Source organism: Babylonia areolata, chromosome 16 (assembly GCF_041734735.1).
Source record: "Babylonia areolata isolate BAREFJ2019XMU chromosome 16, ASM4173473v1, whole genome shotgun sequence".
Classification (NCBI taxonomy): Eukaryota; Metazoa; Mollusca; class Gastropoda; order Neogastropoda; family Buccinidae; genus Babylonia; species Babylonia areolata.
Window position 1 is genome coordinate 13,666,191 of NC_134891.1, and position 26,910 is coordinate 13,693,100.

The following is a 26,910-nucleotide window of genomic DNA, read 5'->3' on the forward strand; positions in this document are numbered from 1 at the left end:
TTGTAAACACCCCTTCGTTTGTTTCCTGAAGTGCTGGCCATGCTTCGACGGGAGAAATCTGCTAGATAAATTTTGAAATATTCGACAACGTGCGTCCACTTCCAACTCACACGTAGAATAGACATTCTGGAAACATGTGGTTAACATTTCAGATATGTGTGGTTTCATGAAAAGAAGAACGAGTGAGGTTTGCGCCGGGGGCTTTTAGCATACAAGTTGCCCATCGGCACCTGAAGCGTTAAACTAGGAAATCGCCGATCAGCGCCTTCATTTTGTAGTTTAATTTGTGTGTGTGTGTTTGTGCTTGCGTGTGCGTGTGTGTGTGTAACTTAAACATTTTTTCTGTGGAAGTACTTTGTTTGTCAACACAAATTTTGAAGTGAAAATTCATTCCATGCATCACATCTTCAAGGTTTTCATGGGTTGTTCCCGGTTTGTTGTCAGATTAGCATTTGGTTAAATGCAGTTTTTAAGACAGAATGACATTATTTATTCACAGTTAACCCCTTGAGTACCCCAGGATGGAAGTTTCCTTTCAGTGAGCAAAAGAGTGTCCCAGGATGGAAAATTCCACCTGGATCATTGTAGGAATTTTCCTATCACAAATTCATTAAAGTCATGTGAAGTTGCCATACTTTGATAGTGTGTTCATTTTCCTTTCAGAAAATATGTTAGATATACTTTATTTCAGTAGTTTGCAAGCCAGAATTATTAATTTTTCATTATCCTCTGTGACCAAATCATCCCTCAGCAGATAGTTGTCAGCTTGAATATACTTGGTACTGAAAGGGTGAAAACAAATGAAAAAGATATTGTGGACAGAGCACACAGAATGATACTACATTATTATTATTTCGTGTGTGTGAGTGGGTGGGGGTGGGGGCGGGGGCAGAGGGGAGTATTGATGGGAAGGTGGGGAATGGGGAACGAAATGTAAAGCGCTTTGAGCAGTATTTCTGGAGAAATATGCAATATAAATGTCCATTATTATTATTATTATTATGATTATCAGTGTATTATTGCATTCCGAAATTTTTATGAGGAAGAATAGTTAAGATGCCTGTCTGCCAGTACAGTGTCTGTGAGGGTCTGTGTTTGAATCCCAGTCTTGCCCTTTCCCCCAGTGTAGTCATTTGGATGAGATGATAAACCTAGGTCCCTTGTGCAGCACATACTTGGTGCACTGAAAACGAACCCATGGCAACACAAGTGTTGTCCTCTGACAAAATTATGTAGAAGAAATCCACTCTGATAGGTGCACAAATATATATGCATACACTCCAGGCCTGATTAAGCGTGTTGGATTATGCTGCTGATCAGGCATCTTCCTAGCAGATGTGGTGAAGTGTACATGAATTCATCTCAACGCAAACTTCTCCCTTGAAAGACTGAAAGTGAAACTGAAACAAAAGAGGTTACTGAATTAGCGAGAATGAACATGCTGAACATTTAAGTTGACAAAATGATGAAGAACTTCTTCATCAATCAACTTGCATGAAAAGTTGGTCATTGTGGGAATCGTTCAGCTTGTTATAGGTACTTTCATGATGAAGTATCAGAGTGGTAAACTGTAAAGTCGTAGACAGGATTGGAATAGGTTACATATAACAGTAAGTAGTTTGGATATTAGTAAAATGTGGGTTCTAGAACTCACCCTATTGAACAACAAAATTCCAGTTTGGATATTAGTAAAATGTGGATTCTAGAACTCGCCCTCCTGAACAACAAAATCATCACCAAACCAGGACCAAAGCCCTTGACAACTTGACCTTAAGGGCGCTAGCCAATGGTTGTTGAACTCAACTACCATAGAATGTGGATCCAGTATGGTTAAATCTGGCACAAACCAGTGCAACATTTCAGTAGATCTACAAAAAGATGGTTTTTGACATATTTGGATCACCTGATATTGTCTGTTTGTGGTAAGTCAGTTGTTAATATGAAAGAAAATAATGATGATAATATTAAAGGGTATTATGTAGCACATTGTCCAGAGATCTGCTCTAGGTGCTTCATGCCTCCCGGGGGGGTCACTACCTTGTCATGGTCAGGAGGCTTAGTGGCCAGTGATCGAGCGAGCTATGTCAGCGGGGGCATCAGTGCTTCTGAAGGTTTACTGCTCTAGTCCCAGGTCTTAAGCGCTTCCCTGCCAGTAATGAGACACTCTCGTACCGATTTCAGAAGGTCTGAACGCCTGTATACGAGAGTATCTCGTACTAGTTTTGTCATTGAAATATGAGCAATCTAAATGGGAGACAATGCTGGAAACTGGCCCAGACTGCTGTAGGGACTCTAAACAACGGTTCTTTCCCTTTGACCACTCAGCATGTTCTAATGACTAAGTGATATTGCCTTTGTTGACACTTAGACCAAATTATATATCCAAGATGGTGTTGATCAACAGCGTACTTCGCCAAGGCGACCTGTTCTTAGGCAATATTCTGCGTTAGAAGTATTGCAAGAAATTTTGAATGATGTAGACTGTGGTGAGGAAGGCTTCGATGATGAAGAATCCATTGGTACTGACAAGGAGGAGACTGACAGAAACCAACACCAACCGCTTTTGTCAGAAACTGGTGTTGGTGACGAAGACTCTGATTACGAGCCTGAATTGTCCACTGATCCAGTGACAAGTAGAGTAAGACGCCATTGAAATGGAGGTGGAACCAGTACCCAGTACAAGTACTGCACCCCCTCCTGTTGTGAGAGGTCGAGGAAGGGGTCGAGGAAAAGGCAGAGGACATGGGGCAGTTGCAAGGGGGAGAGGCAGAGGGCGTGGTCAGTCATACCTGGTTCAATAATGGACGCCAGCTCAGTCATGACCAGAAACAGATTCCAGGTCAGTTTTTTTTCTTATTCTTTTGTTTGTTCCTTCTCCTTCCCTCTCTTCTTTTTATTTGTTCATTCTCTTTCCCTCTCCCCCCTGCCCCCCTCTCTCTCTTAGTGATACAAGCATGTATAAGATGTTGCTGGTGTGTGTGTGTGTGTGTGTGTGTGTGTGTGAGAGAGAGAGAGAGAGAGAGAGAGAGACTGTGAATGTTTGTTTTTGTGTGTGTGTCATTCTATGTGTGTGTGTGTGTGTATGTGTATGTGTGTGTGTATGTACACATGCAACAAGCAACAAGTGCATTTATCATGTGCACAGTGAGTGCGTGTGTGTGTGTGTGTACACACATGCGATGAGTGCATTTATCATGTGTACAGTGTGTGTGTGTGTGTTTGTGTGTGTGTGTGTGTGTAGTTTGGGTATGTATGTGTGTGTGTGTGTGTGTGTGTTGTTGGTGTTGGTGTGTGTGTGTGTGATTCTGTGTGTGTGTGTGTGTGTGATTCTGTGTGTGTGTGTCACTCTGTGTGTGTGTGTTTGTGTATACATGCAACAGGCAATAAGTGCATGTATCATATGTGCAGTGTGTGTGTGTGTGGTTTGGGTATGTATTTGTGTGTGTGGTGTGTGTGTGTTTTTGTTGTTGTTGTTGTTGTGTGTGTGTGTGTGACTCTGTGTGTGGGTGTGTGTGTTTGTGTATACATGCGACAAGCAAGAAGTGCATGTATCGTGTGTACAGTGTGTGTGTGTGTTTCGTGTTTGTGTGTGTGTGTGTACGTGTGTGTGTGTGTGTGTGTGATCAACTGTTATTCAGTAATGTTTCAGATTATCCTGCAGTTCCTCCACTTCCATGACAACTCCACCATGCCAGCACAGGGAGATCCTGCATACAACCGATTGTACAAAATCCAGCCGATACTGGACCACCTGTACGAGAAGTTCCAGGAGGTGTATGAGCCACGACAAGCAGTGTGTGTTGACGAGAGCCTGCTGCTGTGGAAAGGCTGATTGATCTTTCGTCAATACATACCGATGAAGCGTGCCAGGTTCAGTATAAAAATCTACCTGTGCTGTGTATCTGCAGGAAGAAACTGGGTGTCTGGCAGGAAACCTGTTACCACTGCCCTGACTGTCCATCCACAGTGCTTCAAGGACTACCACACAAAATTTTTGTGTTAGCAGTGAACATAAATGTATTTTTTTATTATAATTATTTATTTAATTGGAATGAACTTCCTTTTTCGCTTCGTCAAGTCTCCACACTCAGCTCTTTCAAGTCTGGCCTTAAAACCCACCTCTTCCCAAAATAGCCTCCCTTGCCTGCCCTTCCTTGTCTTTAGTTTCTACAGTATTAGAGTTATGCATGCGTGTGAATGATTTGTCTCTGCACAAGATCCAGCGCTATATAAATACCATTATTATTATTATTATTATTTATTTTTTCCTTAACTCCTGTAGAAAGAGGTCGTTTTCCGTCTTCGGCCCAACAACTTGGAATTCTCTGCCTATTGCTCTGACAAGCAACTCATCTATCTACCTTTAAAGTAAATCTTAAAACTTATCTCTTTAAAAAATACTTGTCATAACTCAAATAGTGCTGTTGTCCCAGGCCCATGGCAATGTGAGTGTGTGTGATGGGAGAGTAGAGAGGATGGGAGTGGGTAGATGGATGGTGGTGGTGTGGTTCGAAAGGGAGAATGACCCGATTTTTACCCCTTTTACCTTTTTTATCCAAAATTTTATTTTTTACGATTTTTACAAAATCTGTGGCACGCAGATTACAATTATGTTCCTTTTTAAATGTATGTATTTTAAGTGAAAATTGCTGTTATCTCAGCCATTTAATCATGTGTGTGTCTCTGCATGGGTGTTAGTGTGAGTGTTGGAGTGTAACAGTTGTAGTATTGATAGTATGCTACTTTGTGAGTTTTATGCATTGTGTTTTTATAATATTTATGATTTTGTTTGATGTTTCTACTGGTATTTATATGCTTTCTTGTTTCACTTTAGGTACTGGATTGTGAAGTGCTTAGAGCTTGCTTTTGATTGTAATATAGCGCTTTGTAAAAATAAAATATTGTTATTATTATTATTATTATTTTCTTTCTTCAAACTGTGGCTTCAGTGTGGGTTTTTATTTTGGTTGTGGGTTTTTTCCCCCTATTCTTTTTGATGTAGGTCTTCATATTATGTGGTGTGGGTTTATCTTTCAATGAGAAAACAACAACAGAAAACAAAACAGTACCATCTCCAGAAGCCCTACAGTATCTGCAAACAATGAATGAATGAGGTGTGGTTCGTGTTTCATATAGTTTTATACCTAGATTGTGCTACCCCTTGTTATTCAAGGATTACAACTTGGAAGAACACTTACTGGCAGCTGTGTGAGTTCCAGATGTTTGCTCTGATGTTCCATGAATACTAACACCAGTTTTTACAGTATTTTTATGCTTTTTTGTGTTACAGTGTATGTGTTTATGCTCTGAAAGTGGTTTTATTTTGGGGAAAAAAATGATAATTTTATCAATTTTGACTTGCTAAATACCCACAAAATCAAGTTACGTTCATATCTCATCATAGCCCAGGGTATAAGAAAGAAACATGCAAACTTTCAGAGAAATATTTCAACAAATATGTTAGTAGTGAACAGAATAGTGAACCCACTGAAAAAAGTGAAATTCTGTCCCTTTATACTGGATTGTGGGTAGTTATGCATGGATTACACCTCAGAAGAACTGTTACTGGCTGTAATGTGAGTACCAGATGTTTGCTCTGATGTTCCGTGAACACTAACTTCAGTTTCTGCAGTATTTTTGTGGTTTTACATGCTGCAGTGTATGTGTTTACATCCCCCCCCCCTCCCATTTTTGTTGTTGAAAGGCATGTTCATTATATCAGTCTTGCTCCTACTAATGGCATATAAAATCAAATTATTATGGTATCACATAATAGCTCAGGATGTGAGAAAAAAAAACAAGCAAAGTTTCAAAGAGATATTTCAAGAAATAAGTCAGTAGTGATCAGATTAGTAAAGCCACTGAAAAAAGTGAAATTATGTCCCTTTCTGCTGGATTGTCAGTACCCCCAGTTATGCATGGATTACATCTCAGAAGAACAATTACTGGCTGTAATGTGTGTACCAGATGCTTGTTCTGATATTCAGTAAACACAAAAAACAATCTATGCAGTGTTTTATGTGGTTTTATGTGCTGCTGTGTATGTGTTTATGCTCCGAAAATGTTATTTCTTAGAAATAAATGATTATTTTATCACTTTTTCCCTCACTAAATATCCACAGACCCAAATTATTTTGGTATCACAGCATAGCCAAGGGTATCAGGAAAAAAAAGTGCAAAAAATCATATGGATATCTAAATAAATATATGAGCAGTGAACAGATCAGTGAACCTACCGAAAAAAGCAAAAATTTACCCCGGCACACAGCAGTACAAAAAAGCTATTATATTATAGCAGTGAAGGGGTTAATTGACAGCCCATAGCCATTGTAGCTGCTGAGGCTGAATACATGGTGGTTTTTTGTACTGATGCCCCTGATAGGGCTTCCCATGCCCCTGATAGGGCTTCCCATGCCAAACAGGTCGTGAGTGAGGCCCAAACTAAAATTGACCCACTGTCCCTTTCGCTGTTCTTTGTTCTTCTTTTTACTGCCTCTTTTCTGTCTTCAGCTTCCCATCAAGCCTTCTTTTCCACATTCTTTTTTCTCTGCGGCCTTTTTCAGGCCTGCCATACGGCGTGACCTGTGATGGAGGGGAATGAGATCCTGGGGATTGAGAGAGCACGCTGCTCTCAACACATCCCTTTGGCTCGGACCTCTCCTAAGACAGGTGGCACACATTGGCCCGTGTGTGGCACACATTGGCTCGTGTGTGTCAATCGGCTATCCCTACGTGGGGCTGGGTCAAGACTGGCAGTTTAGAGGCTAACTGTGATAACCCCCGCAGTGCTCAGTTCTCTGTCCCCGGGAGCAGGGCATGATCAGGGGGAACGCATTAGAGCTTAACATGACTGTGTAATGGGTGTTTTATATAGTCACGTATAGAAAACTAGAGGAAATGTGTTCATACATAAGATACTCCATAATTTTTTTGTGTTTTTTTTTCCGAAAACAATGTATGGGTTTTGTTCTTTTCACATTACGTTAGCTAAGCAAAGTGTCCATAACTCTGTGCCAATGCTAGGTATAATGTCTATTATACGTTATAAAACTGCACTGTTAGACATGATGAAAATGTGTCCACCTTGACCAAATTGATTTAAAAAAAAAAAAAAAGAGAAAAAGAACAATATATAGAATAAAGAAGAAACCTTTGATTTCTTAAGAGAAAAAAAAACTGCTATTGATTACAATGACACAGTTATGGAATGCCAGGTATTGGTCTTGGTTATGGTCTTGTTTTGAGTTGATTATGAAATGGACCATATATAAGTATAATGACTCGTTATGATGATGTTATTGTTAATTTTCACTGTATTCAATTTTTTTCTTTCTTTCTTTTTTTCCCTTTCTTTTCCATCTACTCTGAATTGTTATAATGAATTCATATACAAAACAAGAAAGGCAAGGCCTTCACAACTCACTTGTGATACACTTTTAAAAAAATCCAAGCTTTTTATGTATTGAGTATAATGCATTTACTGTTATATTTATATTTTTTGTATTCTCTAAACTTGGCACTTTGATCTGATATTCGACCCAACAAAAGATCTGTCATTATTGTCATTTTTTGTTCAAACAGGAACTTCTTTTGCTAAGCGTTGAAGTTTTATTTATTGCAAACGTTTTGGTGTCGGCAGTAAAACAAGGGAAATTACTCTGCTGGGAACTTAGTTTGCTTTTAACTGATCTTTCTCATCTTAAACATTACATTTTGAAATTATACTCGATACATAAAAAGCTTGCATTTTTTTAAAAAAGTGCATCATAAGTGAGTCTTGAAGGCCTTGCCTCTCTTGTTTCAAAATGTAATGTTTAAGATGAGAAAGATCAGTTTAAAGCAAATTAACTCCACTAGCATTACATAGTAATTTCCCTTTTTTTCTATCTGAACCAAAACGTTTGCAAAATAAATAAAGCTTCCATGCTTAGCAAAAGAAGTTCCTGTTTGAGCCAAAAATGATAATAATGACTGCTCTAGCTGTTGGGTCAGAATATCAGATCAAAGTGCCAAGTTTAGAGAATACAAAAAATATAAATATAACAGTAAATGCAGTTTGCATATAATTAGGCTTCATTCTTTATTTTTTTGTGCCCATCCCATAAGCGCAATATTGTTTTAAACAAGATGACTGGAAAGAACTGAATTTTTCCTATTTTCATGCCAAATTTGGTGTCAACTGACAAAGTAGTTGCAGAGAAAATGTCAATGTTAAAGTTTACCACGGACACACAGACACACACACACACACACACACACACACACAGACAACCGAACACCGGGTTAAAACATAGACTCACTTTGTTTACACAAGTGAGTCAATAAAACGGTGGTCGACCCAAGAAAATCTGGGACCAAAAAAAAAAAAAAAAAAAAGATTGGGGGTGTGGAGGGGGGGTGGGGATGCATTAGAGCTATACTGTTAGTCGTATGTCCCTCCCGAAACCTGGATAGGGTCAAGCTGGTGTTCCCTTGACCCTGGCCCCTAAGTTGGACCCCATGGTGGGTGGGTAAGGGAGGGATGAATTAAAGATTAAAAAAAACATGGCTTCAACTCCATCACACCCCCCTAAAGTTGCAAAGAGGAGGAGACCAGGAACGGAGAGTGACTCAGACTCTGATTCGGAGATCCGAGAGACCTCTGGATATTGGCTGTCATGGCTTGTGGTCGAGGGCACTGATGCTGACAAGCCCTTGTCAGCTCTCAGCACCTTCGCCATCCAGAAAGGCTTTCAATGTTTGGCAGGTGCATTGAAGTCCATCAAGAGGCTGAGGAACGGAATGTTTCTGGTGGAGACTACATCGAAGAGGCAGTCACAGGTTCTGCTTAAAGCGGTTACTTTTGTGGATTGGGTGTTGAAGGTCTCCCCTCACAAAGGGCTGAACTGCTCGAAGGGGGTCATCAGATGCCCAGATTTGAGAGAAGTGTCTGAGGCAGAAATTAAGAGCGAGCTGTCCTCTCAGGGAGTGACAGATGTCTACAGGATGACAGTACGGAAGGGGTTGGACAAAGTCCCGACCAACACATTCTTCCTCACCTTCTGCTGCCCGAATGTCCCCAAGGACATAAGAGTTGGGTACTTGCAGGTGAGCGTGAGTTTGTACATGCGTCCCCTCTATGGTGCTTCAAGTGTCAAAAGTTGGGCCACATGCGAGACCGCTGCAAGGAGAAGAGGCATGCAGCACCTGTTCAAAGGCGGCGCACCAGGGTGAATGCGTCAGTCCAGCTCGTTGCATGAACTGTGGAGGCAGCCACCCATCTTCATCTAAAGACTGCCCCACCTGGAAAAAAGAAAAGGAGATCCAGAAGGTGAAGACAGAGAAGAAAGTCCCATTCTTTGAAGTCCATAAGCTAGTGGAGGCTACATTGCCGAACGCAGGTCCATCTTACGCATCAGTTGTCAGAGCCAGGATGGTGGACGTTGCGATCCAGATGACGTCCACAGGAATGCAGACAGACGACATATTGACTTCGGTGAAACCGTTGGCCTTGGGTGAAGGCGCTGTATCCACCCCTTCCCTTCCTGTACGGTGGCCCTCAGGAGCTTCATGGAAGGGGGGAAAGCCTTGGGCGGAGGCATGGTGTCAGCCTCCCGCCCCCATCCCCCTCATCCCGCCTCACGTCTGGCTGCCCCTCGGGCTGGTGGAAGTGCCCAGAACCACCACCACCACCCCTCCTCCCCTGCACCTCCAAAACCCAAGGAGCGGAAGGTTATGATCTTGGCGGGGTCGGAGAAAACCAAGGTGGTGGATATTCCGGCTCGGCTGGAATCGAACAGGACATCAGTTAACACAGAAAACAGATTTGCAGTCTTGTCCGACCTTGATCCACCGCAAGCAGAGGAGCAGGAGGTAGCGATGTATTAGGTTGCTGTTACATTTTTAACCTTTTTAATTGCGATCGTTCATTGGAACATCTGTGGTTTTTATGCTAATCTTCAGGAACTCCAGTTGCTTTGTTGTTCTTTGAAACCTTCAGTGCTGGTGCTGCAATAAACTCATCAAAGAGATGGCAAGTTTTTATCTCTCAGGTTTTAACTTCATTTTTAAACCTGCTCAACCAAAGCAAGAGGGATTGACGGGAGATGTCACTCTGTTTGTACATAAGTCAATTTTATATAGTACACTTCCTTTAAACACTCCTTTACAGGCGGTGGCAGAGTCACACTAAAGAAAACTATCACTGTCTGTTCCCTGTGTTTTCCTCCTTCTGTCCGTGTTCTGAGGCAGGACGTTATGAACCTTGTTGACCAGCTCCCACAACCGTTCTTACTGTTCTTACTGTTGGGCGACTTCAACGGCCACTCCCCGCTCTGGGGTAGTGAGGTAACATCAGCCCGAGGTCTTCTTTTGGAAAACCTTCTTTCCAGTATGGACCCGTGTTGCCTTAATGACAAGTCACCCACTTACCTTCATCTGTCTTCTGGGAAGCTTTCATGTTTAGATCTGTCGGTCTGCAATCCATCGTTGGTCCTGGACTACGAGTGGAAAGTGCACGACGATCTGTACAGGAGTGACCACTTTCCTGTCGTCCTCCGTTCCACAGATGTGGAAGGTGACTCTCTGCCTGACTGCCTGAACTACAACAAAGCCAACTGGGAAATTTTTACCATGAAATTAAGAGCGGAGCTGCAAGAAGAAATGGTCTTACAAAGCAAGGATCCTGCTGACACTCTGACACAGATCATTTTAGAATGCTCCAAAGGAGCAGTCCAATCGTCTACCTCCATGCCTCAGATGCCAAGAACACCCTGGTTCAACGCTGAATGTCGGGATGCTCAAAAGTCTCGGAAGAGAGTGCAACGGCGTGTTCGAACCCATCAGCAGGGCGAAAGCTGGATATATTTTTAATAAGAGCCAGAGAAAATCATGGAGAGATTTTTGCTCTTCCTTAACCTCCAACACACCCAAGAAGACAGTGTGGAGGGTTTAAAAAAAAAAAAAAAAATCAAAGGCAAAAACGTCTGCCCAACTTTTCACCATGACACACTGGTCACAGAGAAGAAAGCAGTTGCTAATTTGCTAGCCTCCACAATCGAACTGAACTCTAGATCTGCCAACAAATCTGCTCTGTTTCTCAAAACCAAAAACCTGAAAGAAAAAACGCCCTGCAACTTCTCTTCTGGCAATACAGAGAGCTACAACCTTCTTTTCACTCTGAACAAGTTAAAATCTGCCCTTCAGACCTGCACAGATTCCTCTCGGGGAATGGACGAGGTTCATTATACACTTTTAAAACATCTTCCCGAAACCTGTCTGGACACCCTGCTCAAAGTCTACAACCACATCTGGACCACAGGGTTTTTTCCACCCTCTTGGCGGAGAGCCCTCATAATCCCGGTGCCAAAACCGAGAAAAGACCCCTCGAACCCCTCCAACTACCGCCCAATAGCACTGACCAGCTGCATCTGCAAACTGATGGAGAAGATGGTCAACGGTAGACTGATGTGGAAACTAGAGTCCGAAGGCCTTCTGGTGAAAGAACAGTGCGGTTTTCACAAACATCGGTCTACTGTTGACCATCTGGTTCGTCTGGAAACCACAGTGAGGAACGCTTTTGTCAACAAACAGCATGTGGTGGCCATATTTTTTTGATTTAGAGAAAGCCTACGATGCCACCTGGAAATTTGGAATCCTCTCAGACCTGCATAAGCTCAGCTTCCGAGATCACCTGCCCCAGTTTATCCACAATTTCTTGCAAGACAGACAATTCCAGGTGAGGGTCAGCACCACCCTGTCCGACATTCACGAGCAGGAGCTTGGTGTTCCGCAAGGAAGCATTCTGTCGCCGGCTCTCTTCAGCATCAAGATAGATGACATCGTCCAGTCGGTTCAGAGGGGATTGGACAGCTCGCTTTTTGTGGACGATTTTGCCCTGTATGCAACTGGCAGCATGTATGCCAGCATCCAGCGACGGCTTCAGCTCAGCGTGGACAAAATTCAGTGTTGGGCAGAGGAGAACGATTTCACCTTTTCGTCCTCTAAAACTGAGTGTATTCATTTTCATAACTTTCACTAGTTCTATCTGGACCCTGAAATTCATCTGGGAAAATCCACCATCCCGGTAGTCAAGGAAGCCAAATTTTTAGGGGTCATTTTTGATCAGAAGCTGCCACATCAATTAGCTGAAAACATCCTGTCAAAAAGCCCTGAACATCATCCGAGTTGTAGCACAGATGGACTGGGGCGCTGACAAGAGAACTCTCTTGCACCTCTACAGAGCCCTGGTCCGGTCCAAACTGGATTATGGGTATGTAGTGTACGGCTCAGCCAGACTGTCTTACCTGAAACTGCTGGACCCTATACACCACCAAGGGCTCTGTCTTAGCTTAGGTGTGTTCTGCACCACCCCTGTGCACAGCTTGTACACAGAAGCGGGGGAACCACCTCTCTCCAACTGCAGATTGAAGCTGACCCTAAACTACTACTTGAAACTGTTTTCTGAACCCACAAACCCTGCTTACGATGGTATCTTCAACAACCCCTTCAACAAGAAATTTAAAGACAACCCAAACTGTATCCCTCCTCTTGGACTCCGCATTCAGCCTCACATAGAAAATGCCAATCTGGATGTCGGCGGCATCTCAGATTTCTCCAAGTTCCCTAACAGCCCAGTGTGGACCTACACCTGAGGTCTGTTTCGATCTGGCCTTGTACCGTAAGGACTCCACCAGTTCACTGGCCTGCAGAACTTACTTTTCGGAACTCTGCCACAAATTTCCCACTTTCCAAAAAATCTTCACTGACGGTTCCAAGTCAGAGGACGGAGTCACTGCATCTGCGTTCTGTCCCACCTTTCCTGACCAGCCTGCAACGGAGCACATCCTATCTGACAGCTCAGTGTACACTGCGGAACTGACTGCACTGGTTCTGGCGGTAAAACTGGTTCTCTCTTCAAAACAAAAGATTCATGATCTTTTCCGACTCCTTATCAGCCCTGGAGGCGTCGCCTGCAGGAATCTGACTCATCCCAAACTGCTGCAGTTCTACGATGCTTTTACTCTCGTGAGGAAGAAAGGATATGATGTTGTGTTGGCCTGGGTTCCCAGTAATGTTGGCATTTGTGGTAACGAAAGGGCAGACCAGTTGGCCAAGAACGCTCTAAAGGAAAAATTATCGAGATCCTTCGTACAATACACAGACATGAAGCAGAAGGTGAACACTTACGTTAAGGATTTTTGGCAAGAGGAGTGGAACACTCAGACAGACAACAAGCTGTTCCAAATCCATCCAGACCTAAAGAGTCCCTCCCATCAGTGGTGAAGAACAGAAAGGAGGAGTCTGTGCTTGAGATGGCCTTAGTGGTCGGCGAGGCTCTAAGCACCATAATTTCATTTCATTTCATTAGTGGAAAGCTTGAAGTAGTGACTAGTTTTTATTGTACTTTATTTTTTTTACCCTTGACTTGAAGTAGACGCTAATGTGGCAGTAGCCTTGAGATGGCCGTAGTGATCGGCGGGGCTCTAAGCACCATAATTTGATTCAATTTGAGTTGGGTGGGGGATGAGGGAGAAAGAGAAAGCTGTGACTGGGAGAGGCATAGAAAAGTTATTTTTGTGAGAGTTGTGGGGGGATGCAGGGCTGGACAATCTATGAAAGTTTTAGTTGAAATTTTGGCTTACAGTTTAAAGAAAAAAAAGTAGAACATAATGTATAACATCAAATTTGTGTTGCATTGCTATCAGTCAGATGTTATATTACTTGAAAGAAAACTGAAGATGGGTAAAACAAAAACTTAATGAGCTACAGAGTGCTCATCTTCTCTCAGTCTCACAAAACTGACATTCTACAGGTAAATACCAGCTTCGCGTTTCACTGGTGTTCCATTTGTGGCTCATGAACTGTTTCAGACGCCACATCACATTGAGCGCCTCTAGTACATTACCCAGCAGTGTGGAGGAAGCTCTTGTTTTGTGGATCAACAAGACCTGTGCTGCTCTGGCTGTCACACTGGATCCAGAGGTCATCCAAGGAGCAGCCAGAAGAAAGGTGTGTTCACAAACTAGATTTTTGCCATGTACTACTGGTGATGTTCAAGAAAGTTGCAGCAGTAGGCTAACACATTCAAAGAAAAATTACTAAAAATTTTTAACTGTAAGTTGATATTTTTTTTCTTCAACCATGATCCCTATGCCTTAACTCTATGGAGACGTAGTTAAATAGTTGATGTAGTTTTGCTGTGATGGGCTGTTTTGGTCATGTTTGAAAAATTCAACACATTTTCACACAGAGACAAAGACATACAAATTATATATCCCTAGAAAGTGTACTACCTCTTCTTTTAAGATTTTAAAACAGTTTTTTCATTACATGCTGATATATATATATATATATATATATATATATATATATATATTAAATTATGTCACTAAATACTGAAAAACAGAAAAAATTGAAAAATAGTTATACTGTACTCACCAGGCATGTCATATCCATCATTTAATCCACACAGAAGAATAAGATGAATTTTTCACACAGTAAAGTTCCCTGATTCTCATGAATCAGTTTGAAGTCATATGTTCAGGCATGAGATTTTTCCGACTATAGTCGGATTTCCGACCGAAAATTGGCCCCAGAGGCCATTTTTGAGATTCGTGTAAATCCGTTGAGAAAATCGGAGGGGTGGAGGGGAGGTGAGGGTTTTTTTTCTCCGACCCACAAACGTTGCACAAACGTTGTCCGACCAATCAACAAGACAGACCCACAGCGTTTGCTAAAATACCCCATGTTTGGATAAGCGAACCAATTGAGAATAAGTGTTCCGTTGCTCCTCTGTCATCATTCAGCTTATCCGTATTTGGTCGGGATTACAAAACTCACTCGCGGGCTTCATGACTTGCAAAGATACCTGATTTCGTCGATCGTCTTCAGTCATTGACAAAATGAGAAAACTCACAAAGGATTAGAGGATTTTTGCAGCAGAGATTGATAAAGAAGTGAATAATAAGTGGAACTGGGTCTGGCAAGATGAGATCGTGAAAACAGAAGTGAAGAATAAAAAATTAAAAAAACTTTACGGGTAGGCGACGCCATTCACAAAATGAACACCGCGAGCAAGGCCCAGTGCGATTGGTGTCAGATTGTATGGGTGCAACTCTTCAGTCTAGGCACGGAAATCTGTTTTCACATTTGTATTAAAAACGGAGCGTCCGTTTTCTAGAAGAAAAAAGAAAGAAAGAAAAAGCCTATGGGCTGTTCTATATCGTTTACCGATGATCTGTCAAAAATGAAAACGGAATGCTTTTTCGAAAGCGTCGTTTGTTGACCCGTTGAGAGGCGATCCAGTGATTTGTCAGAGCACCAAAATTGAAGTCCGAAAGTTTCTTAACGCACTGTGAAAAGCACGCACGTGCGCACATGCACACACATGCTGTCGATCACACACGCACACGCATACGCACATGCGGGACATGTGAGCGCGCACACAATAACACACACGCACACACACACAAATTTGCGCACACGCACTGGTGTGATCTACACCCCTGTCAAGCCACAAGGGCTGTGGGTACATCTGCTTGACCCTCTGTTCATTCAGAAGCTTCCAACTTTGCCACTGTATGCACAAGTAACATTGTTGCGATTGAAACAAACTTTGTAGCAACTTACTGATGTCAGTGCCTTTTCTGACACAGCCGAGGCTTCTGTACAGACAGTTCATGGCAAGACTCGGTGTATTTAGATTTGAGACCTATAGCCGGCCAGATTACCAAAGTTACACACGCACGCACAGACATAGAGCTGAATTGAATGCGCGCGCGCACACACACACACACACACACACACACATACACACACACACACTCTTTGAAAAAAAACACATGAATGCATTCACATATACACATACTCTGTTTTTTATTTTATCTCTCTCCTTCACACTTGCACATGTGCACACATAATATTATGAGCGCTTACACCATCACACGCAGAGCTTAATAATACGCACATGTGCGCGCACACTCTCACACACACACACTCTTTCAAGCACACACACACACACACACAGAATTGCATATAAAGCAATGCACATGTATGCACACATACAAACTTGCACTTTTTCCTCCCACCTTCCTCCCTATCTCTGTCTCTTTGACCCTCTCTCCCTCTTTCTGTCTCTCTCTCTCTCTTTTTCTTGCATATACACACAGAGTTGCATTGAAAACACACACACACATGCGGAGAGAGAGATCTATTGAATTTGAAAGCAGTGCATACACATGCACAAATACAACTTGCATCGGTTCTTTCCTCCTACCGTCTCTCCTCTCTTTCTGTCTGTCTCCCTCTCTGTATCTCTCGTGTTTACACACAGTTGAATTGAAACCACACATGCACACACGTATGCGCACTCACGCTCGCTTGCTGTCTTTCTTTCTCCCCTGGACACACTGTGTGTGTGTGTGAAGAGCGATCGAATTGCCCCTTTGTATCCCCCACCCCTTTGTGTATGGGCCGGTGGCCTTCACAATTAAACCTGTGTCAGTGTGAGTGTCCCCTGAACACACACACACACACACACACACAGTCCATGCTGGGGAATTCTCAGCGGATCCGCTATTTTCAGCAGAAGAGCAGTTGATTTCAGAGAGAAAAAAGTCACTCCATAACCCCCCCCACCCTTCCTGCAGACTTCACTTTCATGATTTTCCAATGTACCCCTCCCCTCTCTCTTGAGTCTCTACCAGTGCTGAGGGAAAAGGGGAGAGGAGGGGGTATGAAACCACTGTCAATGACTGTGGCAATTTTGGCACTGAGCCAAGACACTGACCACCAGCTCCAGCTGAGAATCCTTGACTGCTTGAAAGTGATACAACCAGTCACAGACCCACCCCCTTCTCCCTCCAGTCATTCCACTTCCCCCTTTCTTTCCTCAATCAACACACATGCATGTCAGTGTAACAGAGAATACAGCTGAAGAGACCAGATGGTCAGTTGTATTGGTACAGTGCAAACTTGTGTGCTAATAACATTTTCCTTGAACACACACACACACACACACACACACACACACACTCACTCACTCACTCACTCACACAAAGAGTTTAACACACAGAGAGTTATATTTAAAGCAGTGCACATACATTAACTTTAACTCTTTCCTCCCATGTCCAGCCCGAGCCCTATTCTCAATCTCTTTGTCTGTCTGTCCCTCTTTCGCACATACACACAGAGAGTTGCATTGAAACCACACACACACACACACACACACACACACACATGAGACACGATTTTGAAAATCATGCACCCAAGGCTGACTTTACAGTTTCGGAAGCAAAAATACTTCAGTTTAGGAAGAATTGGACTGATTTTTTGTCTTCTGTGGGTTGGAATACCTCAGCAGCATTGGTGGCCCGCAAGTGCAGATTTCATGGTTTGAAATTAAGGAAAACCTTCAGTTTCAGGGGGCTTTGCCCCCAGACCCCCACCAGGGGCGTTGCCCCATGTACCCCCACTGGGGGCCTTCTGTGACCCCCAGGCCCCCACCTTTCAGACTCAATCACAATTTCCCAATCTCATACATGTATGTTGCACAACAAACAGTTAAAAAAAAAAAAAAATCATAACACTGGAAAAACAGAAAACACAAAACCCTACAAAACAATCACTTGAAAAAAAATAGGAAAAAAAATCTATTTACACATTTCTGCTGCAGCTAAATCATTACTTGCTGTAGTCCTTGACAGTGTGAAACAATTCAAAGCATGGAACAGCACAGAGGGGCACTTTACATGATTGTGGTGGATTTTTTGGCGTTTTTCAATTGTTGACGTGACACTCCTTGTGTTTTCAGTTTGGTATAACACACCTTGCACTCTCTCTGTTTCCCTGGTCTGCTACTCCTTGGTGGGTGGAATGTTAGCAGGCCAGTGACTGCCTGGCCTTAGTCTCCCCTTGTCTGCTCCTGTGTCTGGCAGATCTCCTCCTCATGCATGTAAAGTGTTTTGAATTTCTGTAACAGACAATGCTGTCATAAGAAAAATAGAAGAAAAGATTTTGCATGTATTGCAAGAAAATAGCAAAAAAACAAATGCAAAATAAACATCAATAATAATGGAGTCTCCTGTCGGACCAACGGATGAGTAGGCAGGCAGGCTTATTTGTTGGTGCGTGTCCTCATATGGGAGAAGAGGCCAATTCTGGATGCGCAGCACTTCCCACAGGTGTTGCAAGGGAAATCGCCTCCAGAGGTTGAGCCCTGCTTCCTTCACTCACGCTTCTCCTTAATGGCCTGTGTTCTCTTGTTTCCAAACGTCTTTATGCCACTAGAGCACAGCATCCTCCAGTGAGAGTGGTCAAGGACATCAGTTTCCCAGGAAGCGATGTCTATGTCACAGGCTTTGAGGTTTGTCTTCAAGGTGTCCTTGAAGCGCATGCAGGGTCTTCCAAGTTCACAGTGGCCTTCCTTCAGCTTGCCATACAAAAGAATCTTCGGGATCCTGCTGTCTGTCATGCGGACAATGTGTCCTGTCCAGCGTAGCTGGCACTGGATCAGCAGGCTTTTGATGCTGGGCAGGCCGCTCCTCTCTAGGACCTGGAGGTTGGAGACCCTGTCTTGCCACTTTATGCCGATGATCTCTCGTAGGCATCTCTAGTGAAACTGCTCGTCATTTCAGCGCCAACATTTCAGCGCCAACATTTCAGCGCCATATCCGTACAGTTCAGCGCCGCACAATTCAGCGCCGTACATTTCAGCGCCGCACAATTCAGCGCCGTACATTTCAGCGCCAAACGGTATGAGAGAGAGAGAGAGAGTTGTGAGTACATTTCAGCGCCAAACGGTATGAGAGAGAGAGAGAGAGAGAGTTGTGAGTTACATTTCAGCGGATGCACATTCCTAAGACATCAAGTAAACCATTTCAGTGGATGCACATTCCTAAGACATCAAGTAAACCATTTCAGCTCCGTACATTACTCGGAAAGGATGGCCGAAATCTACCCAAGTATACGGAAGAAGGACAAGATTTCCTTTGACGGTTACTCGTATCGCTTTGACAAGCTGAGTAGCAAAGATCCAGCATTGTCATTTTGGCGATGCGATGTTGGTTGTTGCAAAGCAAGGATCCACATGAAGGCAGGCGATGTCGTTCTGCAGAGAGGAGAGCACCTGTCACACGCTCCCAACCGTCCTAAGATTGAAGCGGCCAAGGCAGTGCATCGTATGAAAATTCGCACGGACGGCACATTCAAGACAGCTCCCGGGTTGTTTATTCAAATCTACTCGCTTCATGTACTTTACATGGAAACAACCATTCCGGTTGTATTTGCCCTGCTCCCAAGCAAGTCACGTGCCACGTACAATAGACTTCTTCAAGCTTTGAAGACGCTCAAACCAGGAATTGCGCCAAGCACGTTGATGACAGACTACGAAAAAGCTGCGGTCTCAGCATTCGGTGCAGCTTTCCCTGGATTGAAGGTAACGGGTTGTCACTTCCATCTGGCGCAGAGCATCTGGCGTCACATTCAAGACAATGGACTCTCAATTGACTACAAAAACGATGAGAATGCTCCCGGGTTTGGCATATCTGCCTATTGATGACGTCGAGCCAGCCTTCGAAAGTGTCTTTGACCCTACATCGCCATTTTATGACGCCTGGGGCCAACCAGTAATTGACTACTTTGAAGACACGTACATCGGCCGACCTCGTCGCCGAGGCCCCCGTCAATCACCACTTTTCGAAATGGAAATGTGGAATGTGCATGACCGAGTCCTTTCGGATGCAGCGAAATCCAACAACAGTGTGGAAGGATTTCACAATGCATTCCAAAACCACGTAGGGGCGTACTCCCCAGATTTGTGGAAGCACATTGCAGTCCTCAAAAAAGAGCAAGCCATGATTCAAGCTGACGTCATGCGTCTTATGGGAGGTCAGGCACCTGCCCCGAAGCGCCGAAAGTACAAAGACCTACAAAAACGTGTCAAAACCATCATCTTGCAGTACAACGCAGGGGATCGTTCTCTCATGGACATGATGGAGGGCATTGCTTTTGCATTCATGTTTTAGGAGAGGCACCAAACGATGCATATTCAGTGATTTTAATTTTTCATGTGATTTTATCTTTAAAGTTCAATTAAAAAATGTGATTTTAATTTTTCATGTGATTTTATCTTTAAAGTTCAATTAAAAAAGAACTCAAAGTTCAATTAACAGAAAGAACTCAAGAAAGACGAAGTGAGTGTTGGTTATATTCCTGTGTGTGTATGTGTGCGTGTGTGTGTGTGTGTTTATGTATTTAGCTAGTCCCCCCCCCCCCCTCTCTCTCATGCTTTGGCGCTGTAATGTACGGCGCTGAAATGCACGGCGCTGAAATGTTGGCGCTGAAATGTCATGGAACCCAAGTTGTTGAATGTGACAGCGATACGTCGTCCATGTTTCACAGCAGTACAACAAGGTGGTCAGCACAACAGCTCTGTAAGTTTTGATTTTGGTGCTGAGCCTGATGCCTTTGTTGTTCCACAGCCTGTTGTTGAGTCTGCCAAAGTCGGAATTGGCCTTGGCGATGTGTGGCGTCACTTCTGTATCAAGGGCTCCGTTGCTGCATAGGGTGCTGCCCAGGCAGCAAACCTTGTCGACTGACTTGATCTCTGTGTCATCGATCTTGATTACAGGTGGGGGGGAGGCACTGGCATTATGTGAGCTAGTTGGTTGGTACATGGACTTGGTCTTGCTGAGGCTGATGGTGAGTCCAAAGCGCCTGCAGGATGTTGAGAACCTGTCCATAATGAACTGCATGTCCTCATGGGCGTGTGCAACAAGCGCACAGTCAAATGTCTGCCCAACTTTTCACCATCTTGAACTCTCAGACGCTCTGGTCACAGAGAAGAAAGCAGTTGCTAATTTGCTAGCCTCCACAATCGATCTGAACTCTAGATCTGCCAACAGATCTGCTCTGTTTCTCAAAACCAAAAACCTGAATGAAAAAAACACCCTGCAACTTCTCTTCCGACAACACAGTGAGCTACAACCTTCCTTTCACTATGAATGAACTAAAATCTGCCCTTCAGACCTGCACGGATTCCTCTCCAGGAATGGACGAGGTCCATTATAAACATTTAAAACATCTTCCCAAAACCTGTCTGGACACTCTGCTCAAAGTTTACAACCACATCTGGATCACAGGCTTTTTTCCACCCTCCTGGCGGAAAGCCCTCATAATCCCGGTGCCAAAACCAGGAAAAGACTCCTCAAACCCCGCCAACTACTGCCCAATAGCACTGACCAGCTGCATCTGTAAACTGATGGAGAAGATGGTCAAGGGTAGACTGATGTGGAAACTAGAGACCGACAGCCTTCTGGCGAAAGAACAGTGTGGTTTCCGCAAGCATCGATCTACCGTTGACCATCTGGTTCATCTGGAAACCACTGTAAGGAATGCCTTTGTAAACAAACAGCATGTGGTGGCCATATTTTTTGACTTAGAGAAAGCTTACGATACCACCTGGAAATTTGGAAGCACAAGCTCGGCTTCCGAGGACACCTGCCCCAGTTCATCCACAACTTTTTGCAAGACAGACAGTTCCAGGTGAGGGTCGGCACCACCCTGTTGGACATTCACGAGCAGGAGCTGGGTGTTCTGCAAGGGAGCATTCTGTCGCCGGCTCTCTTCAGCATCAAAATTAATGACATCGTTCAGTCGGTTCAGAAGGGACGATTTCACCATGTATGCAACTGGAAGCACGTATGCCAGCATCCAGCAACGGTTTCAGCTCTGCTAGGACAATATTCAGTGTTGGGCAGAGGAGAATGGCTTCACCTTTTCGTCCTCCAAAACTGAGTGTATTCATTTTCACAACTTTCGCCAGTTCTATCCGGACCCTGAAATCCGTCTGGGAAAATCCACCATCCCGGCCGTCAAGGAAGCCAAATTTTTAGGGGTCGTATTTGATCAGAAGCTGAACTTCCTCAGCCATATCAAACAGCTGAAAATATCTTGTCAAAAAGCCCTTAACATCATCCGAGTTGTGGCACACACAGACTGGAGTGCTGATAAGAGAACTCTCTTGCACCTCTACAGAGCCCTGGTCTGGTCCAAACTGGATTACGGAAGTGTAGCATATGGCTCGGCCAGACCGTCTTACCTGAAACTGCTGGACCCTATACACCACCAAGGGCTCCGTCTCAGCTTAGGTGCGTTCCACACCACCCCTGTGCACAGCCTGTATGCAGAGGCGGGGAAACCGCCTCTCTCCAACCGCAGACTGAAGCTGACCCTAAACTATTACTTGAAACTGTTTTCTGAACCTATAAACCCTGCTTACAATGTTGTATTCAACAATCCCTTCAACAACAAATTTAAAGACAACCCAAACTGCATCCCTCCTCTTGGACTCTGCATTCAGACGCACATAGAAAATGCCGATCTGGATGTCGGTGGCATCTCAGACTTCTCCAAGTTCCCCGACAGCCCTCCGTGGACCTTTAGAACACCTGAGGTCCGATTCGATCTGGCCTTATACCGCAAAGACTCCACCAGTTCACTGGCCTACAAAACTTACTTTTCAGAACTCTGCCACAAATTTCCCACTTTCCAAAGAATCTTCACTGACGGTTCCAAGTCAGAGGACGGAATCGCTGCATCTGCGTTCTGTCCCGCCTTTCCTGACCAGTCCTCAACGGAACACATCCTGTCTAACAGCTCTGTGTACACTGCAGAACTGACCGCACTGGTTCTGGCGGTAAAAATGGTTCTCTCTTCGAAACAAAAGAGATTCATGATCTTTTCCGACTCCTTGTCAGCCCTGGAGGCAATCGCCTGCAGGAATCTGACTCATCCCAAACTGCTGGAATTCTACGAAGCTTTTACTTTCGTAAAGAAGAAAGGATACGAGGTTGTGTTGGCCTGGGTTCCTGGACATGTGGGCATTCATGGTAATGAAAGGGCAGACCAGCTGGTGAAGAACGCTGTAAAGAAAGAATTATCCAGATCCTTTGTACCATACACAGACATGAAGCAGAAGGTGAACACTTATGTTAAGGATCTTTGGCAAGAGGAGTGGAACACCCAGACGGACAACAAGCTCTTCCAGATCCATCCAGACCTAAAAGAGACCATCCCTTCAGCGGTGAAGAACAGAAAGGAGTCTGTGCTGTGCAGACTGCATGCGGAGCACACTTTTTTGTTTACTCATTCTTACTTGTTGAAGGGGGAAGAGGCCCCTCGATGTATTCCCTGTGATGAGCCTCTGACCTTGAAACACGTGCTCCTTGACTGTTGGGATCTGCATGACGTTAGACACAGACATTACACGGCGTTTTCTTTGAAGACCTTGTTTCGTGATGTCCCTCCATGGGCGCTGATGGACTTCTTGAAAGAAGTGAACATTTTTAATCAGCTCTGAAGGTTTTAAACTATGGAAGTTTTTTTAAACTTTGAGTGGAAAGTTTGAAGTGGTGACTCGTTTTAATTGTTTGTTTTTTACCCTTGTAGTAGGTATTAACGTGGCGATAGCCTTGAGATGGCCTTAGTGGTCGGTGAGGCTCTAAGCACCATAATTTCATTTCATTTCATTTCAAGCGCACAATCATCAGTGAAGAGGAACTCTCTCAACGGTGCCTCAAACACCCTGGACCTGGCATGGAGTCACCGCAAGTTGAAAAGTTTGCCATCTGTGCGAAACTGAATGTAGATGCCCTGATCACAGTCTTGGAAGGTGTCAATCAGCATGGCAGAGAAGAGGATGGAGAACAGTGAGGGTGCCAGGACGCAGCCCTTCTTCACTCCATTTACCACAGGGAATGGATCTGACATATCAGTATTTTCCTATATTCTCGCCTGCATGCCATCGTGGAATGATGCAATCAGCTGGATTAGGCTCTCTGGGCAGCCGAACTTTAGGAGGATCTTCCACAGACCACGGCGGTTCACCATGTCGAAGGCCTTAGTCAGATTTACAAAGACCATGTGGAACTCCTTGTTCTGTTCACGACACTTCTCTTGCATCTGTCGTACGGCAAACACCATGTCACATGTTCCCATGCCTGAGCGGAAGCCGCACTGTGCTTCAGGGATGACTGTGTTGGAGACATGGTCAACCAGTCTGTTCAGTATGATGCGGGCGAAGATCTTGCCGGTAATGCAGAGGAGAGAGATTCCACGGTGGTTATCTCAGGATGTTTTGTCTCCCTTCTGTTTGTAAATGTGGACAATTGAAGCATCCTTGAAATCCTGGGGGACCTCACCTCTCTCCCAGATAGACTGGAACAGGGCAGTCAGCTTGTCTGTCAGCACCTTGCCTCCATACTTGTAGATGTCGGCCTGGATTCCATCCGCTCCTGGTGCTTTTCCTGACGTTGTCAGCTTCAGGGCCTTCCAGGTCTCGGCCTTGGTGGGAGGGGCAGCTAGCAAGTCACTGACTGGTAGCTGTGGGAGGGCTGCAATTACCTTGTCAGATACGGATGAGTCCCTGTTGAGGAGGGTGTTGAAGTGCTCTGCCCAGCGGGCAAGGATGTCTTTCAGGACGGTGATCTGGTCCAAGACTTGGACAGGGGTTGACACTGTGACTCTTGGCCCATACACAGCTCGGAGACCATCATGGAAGGTTTTCATGTCATGAGCATCAGCATCAATAATATTACACAGCATATACACATGCATAATAATTCAGGAGTAACAGTATAAATAACACACATGTACAGACACGTTCATGCATAATACACTGACACGCCCATTGCACAGACACACCCCCACACAATTTAATAAGTGCACACACAGAAAATGATAATTTTACATTAATCTATACAAATTATTCATTAAAAATTGTAAAAATCAACATTGTTTACGCAGCTAAATTAGCAACAATTGTAAACACACTCACCTCAACAGGAGTGGGCGTGTCTGGAAAGTCAGTGAGAGTCCAAGGGTGCCAGTGAAAGGTGCAGCCAGTGGGAAGTCTGTCAAGTCTTTTACCCACTCATACATGTATTCTTGTTCCGCATCGTCAATATCTACAGTCATCAAGTCATCTTGTCTTGCAGCATGGCCGTCACTTGTGTCACTGTCGATTTCTGTCTCAGTGTCGTAGGGGTCAGTCAGCAAAGTTTCGTCTTTGCTTTCAGAATCATCATCTAGTACTAACTGAATGTCATCATCATCATCAGAAAAACTATCAGAGAATTCGTTATCAGTGTCTAGGAGGTCACATTCAGTGTCTGATCCTTCTTGTGTCAAAAGTTTGACCGCCTCACGCAGAGAGTGCGTTCGCTGCGCCACCATCTTTGTTGTGTAAGAGCCAACCTTCGACCCGATCAGGAAAGATCGAGAAAAAAAAAGTCTTCCACATGATTCACGGTCGAAGGGAAAGAACTCAATTTTTCCAAGACTGATTAGTTTCCCTTTAGTTGAACACTGCTGAGAGTGTGAAAAAAAATCGGAGATCTGTCGTATGTTACGCTTCAGTACATTGTTCTGAGCTTTTAGAGCGCCAGAGCTTCAGCTCCGGCTTATCTCCAGTGAGTTAAACATGAGTATGCCTTTTCCTTGCATAAAATTAGTAACAGAATAACCTGGCATTTTCTAGCATTTACCACAAAATACCACAAACTCATAAAACAGTATTGATGAATGGAAAAAAAGGGGGTGAGTTTGTTTTGTCAGAATATTAATTGAAAAGTGATCATGTCTGCGCACAGAAATAAACAAAAACTTATTCACTCTTCCATAGTCGGTTAATTACAGGGCTACAGATTTTTTTTTTTTTTTTGCATTAGCAAGCAGATACTTGTGACCAATTTGCATGATGCTAAAAACAAAGCGCATATCTTATGATTTCTTTTTAACTCTTTCATTCCTGCAGCACAGTTTTCCAGTTCACAGGAATCTTCCCCTTCATTCTTGGAGGCCGGAAAACTGTGCTCCCTTTTGTTTCTTCAGCATGGAAAATCGGTTCTCGCGGTAAGCGCTTTGAACTTCGCGCCAGTCGTGTCATCAGTGCACATCATCAGTCCTTGACCAGGTCACTAACGAGGCAGTGTTTATGAGTGGAATGGATGCCAGACACCCCCTTCTCCCTCCCTGGGCCGTGGGAAAGTTGCCACTGCTATATTCTTGCTGATGTGCTGTGTAGACACAAATATGCTGAAAACGAAATGTGTAGAAAATTTGGATTCTGATCAGTTTTCTGATGATGAGTTTTACAACGTTTTATCAAATGATGATTTCGATCTGTTACAAGCAAAACACTGTCCTGTGTGTGACATATCCTTGTGTACATTGTGTTTGACCCCAAATTCACATGTTTTACACATGAGTGTCACCAGAGATGTCACCCTATAGAGTGAACAGGGTCACAGACAACTTCTCACAGCAGTTCTGTATACAACAGTATATAACTGTCTAAGCATACTGTAATGAACCATGTTGCAGAAAGTCTCTGAAATAAGTACCGTTTCCTACTTTCTTTCTCTTCTCTGAATCCAGGAATGAAGGGAACGTAGGTATCATATGAATCTGGGAACAAGAGGAAGAAGACTTAAATAGAATGTGATTGACCTTGTAGTTCAGTTTGACAGTATTCTTGAAAGTTTTTAAAATGAAGGCATCATCAAGGCAAATGCAAATGACAAAGAAGCTGACACGCTTTCAGCCTGCAATGGAACTGGAAAGAAGTGCTTTAATCGTCATCTTGAATGGCAACATGTTGGGAGAGGCTTAACTTTTCTATGGACAATGGGAGTTCAGATTTCTCTGCTTTCTCTTGTGATAATGACAATCAACCCAGTTTATGAGGAGAAAGTCATTTTTCCTGTTTCTTTCTTCCTTCCTTTTTTCTTCTTTATTTCTGCTTTATGTTATTGCAAATGTTTCTGTGCTGAGACTTTGTGACATCATCAGTTTTGTTCAGCCTGCTTCAGAAGTCAACTGTTGAGTTTTACCAGCCCAAACATTTTGAGAGTTAAACTGCATAATTAAAGG

The 26,910-nt window shown here is 43.8% G+C and overlaps 1 protein-coding gene across 1 annotated transcript in view; it reads left to right on the forward strand.

Moving 5' to 3' along the window:
- The window catches only part of LOC143290761 (calmodulin-regulated spectrin-associated protein 1-like), a 155,313-nt gene that overhangs the window by 90,049 nt on the left and 38,354 nt on the right, over positions 1 to 26,910 (forward strand). Inside the window, exon 7 of the mRNA XM_076600273.1 lies at positions 13,851 to 13,989. Within this exon, the coding sequence (XP_076456388.1) occupies positions 13,851 to 13,989 (139 nt within the window). The remainder of the gene's footprint in view (positions 1 to 13,850; positions 13,990 to 26,910) is intronic.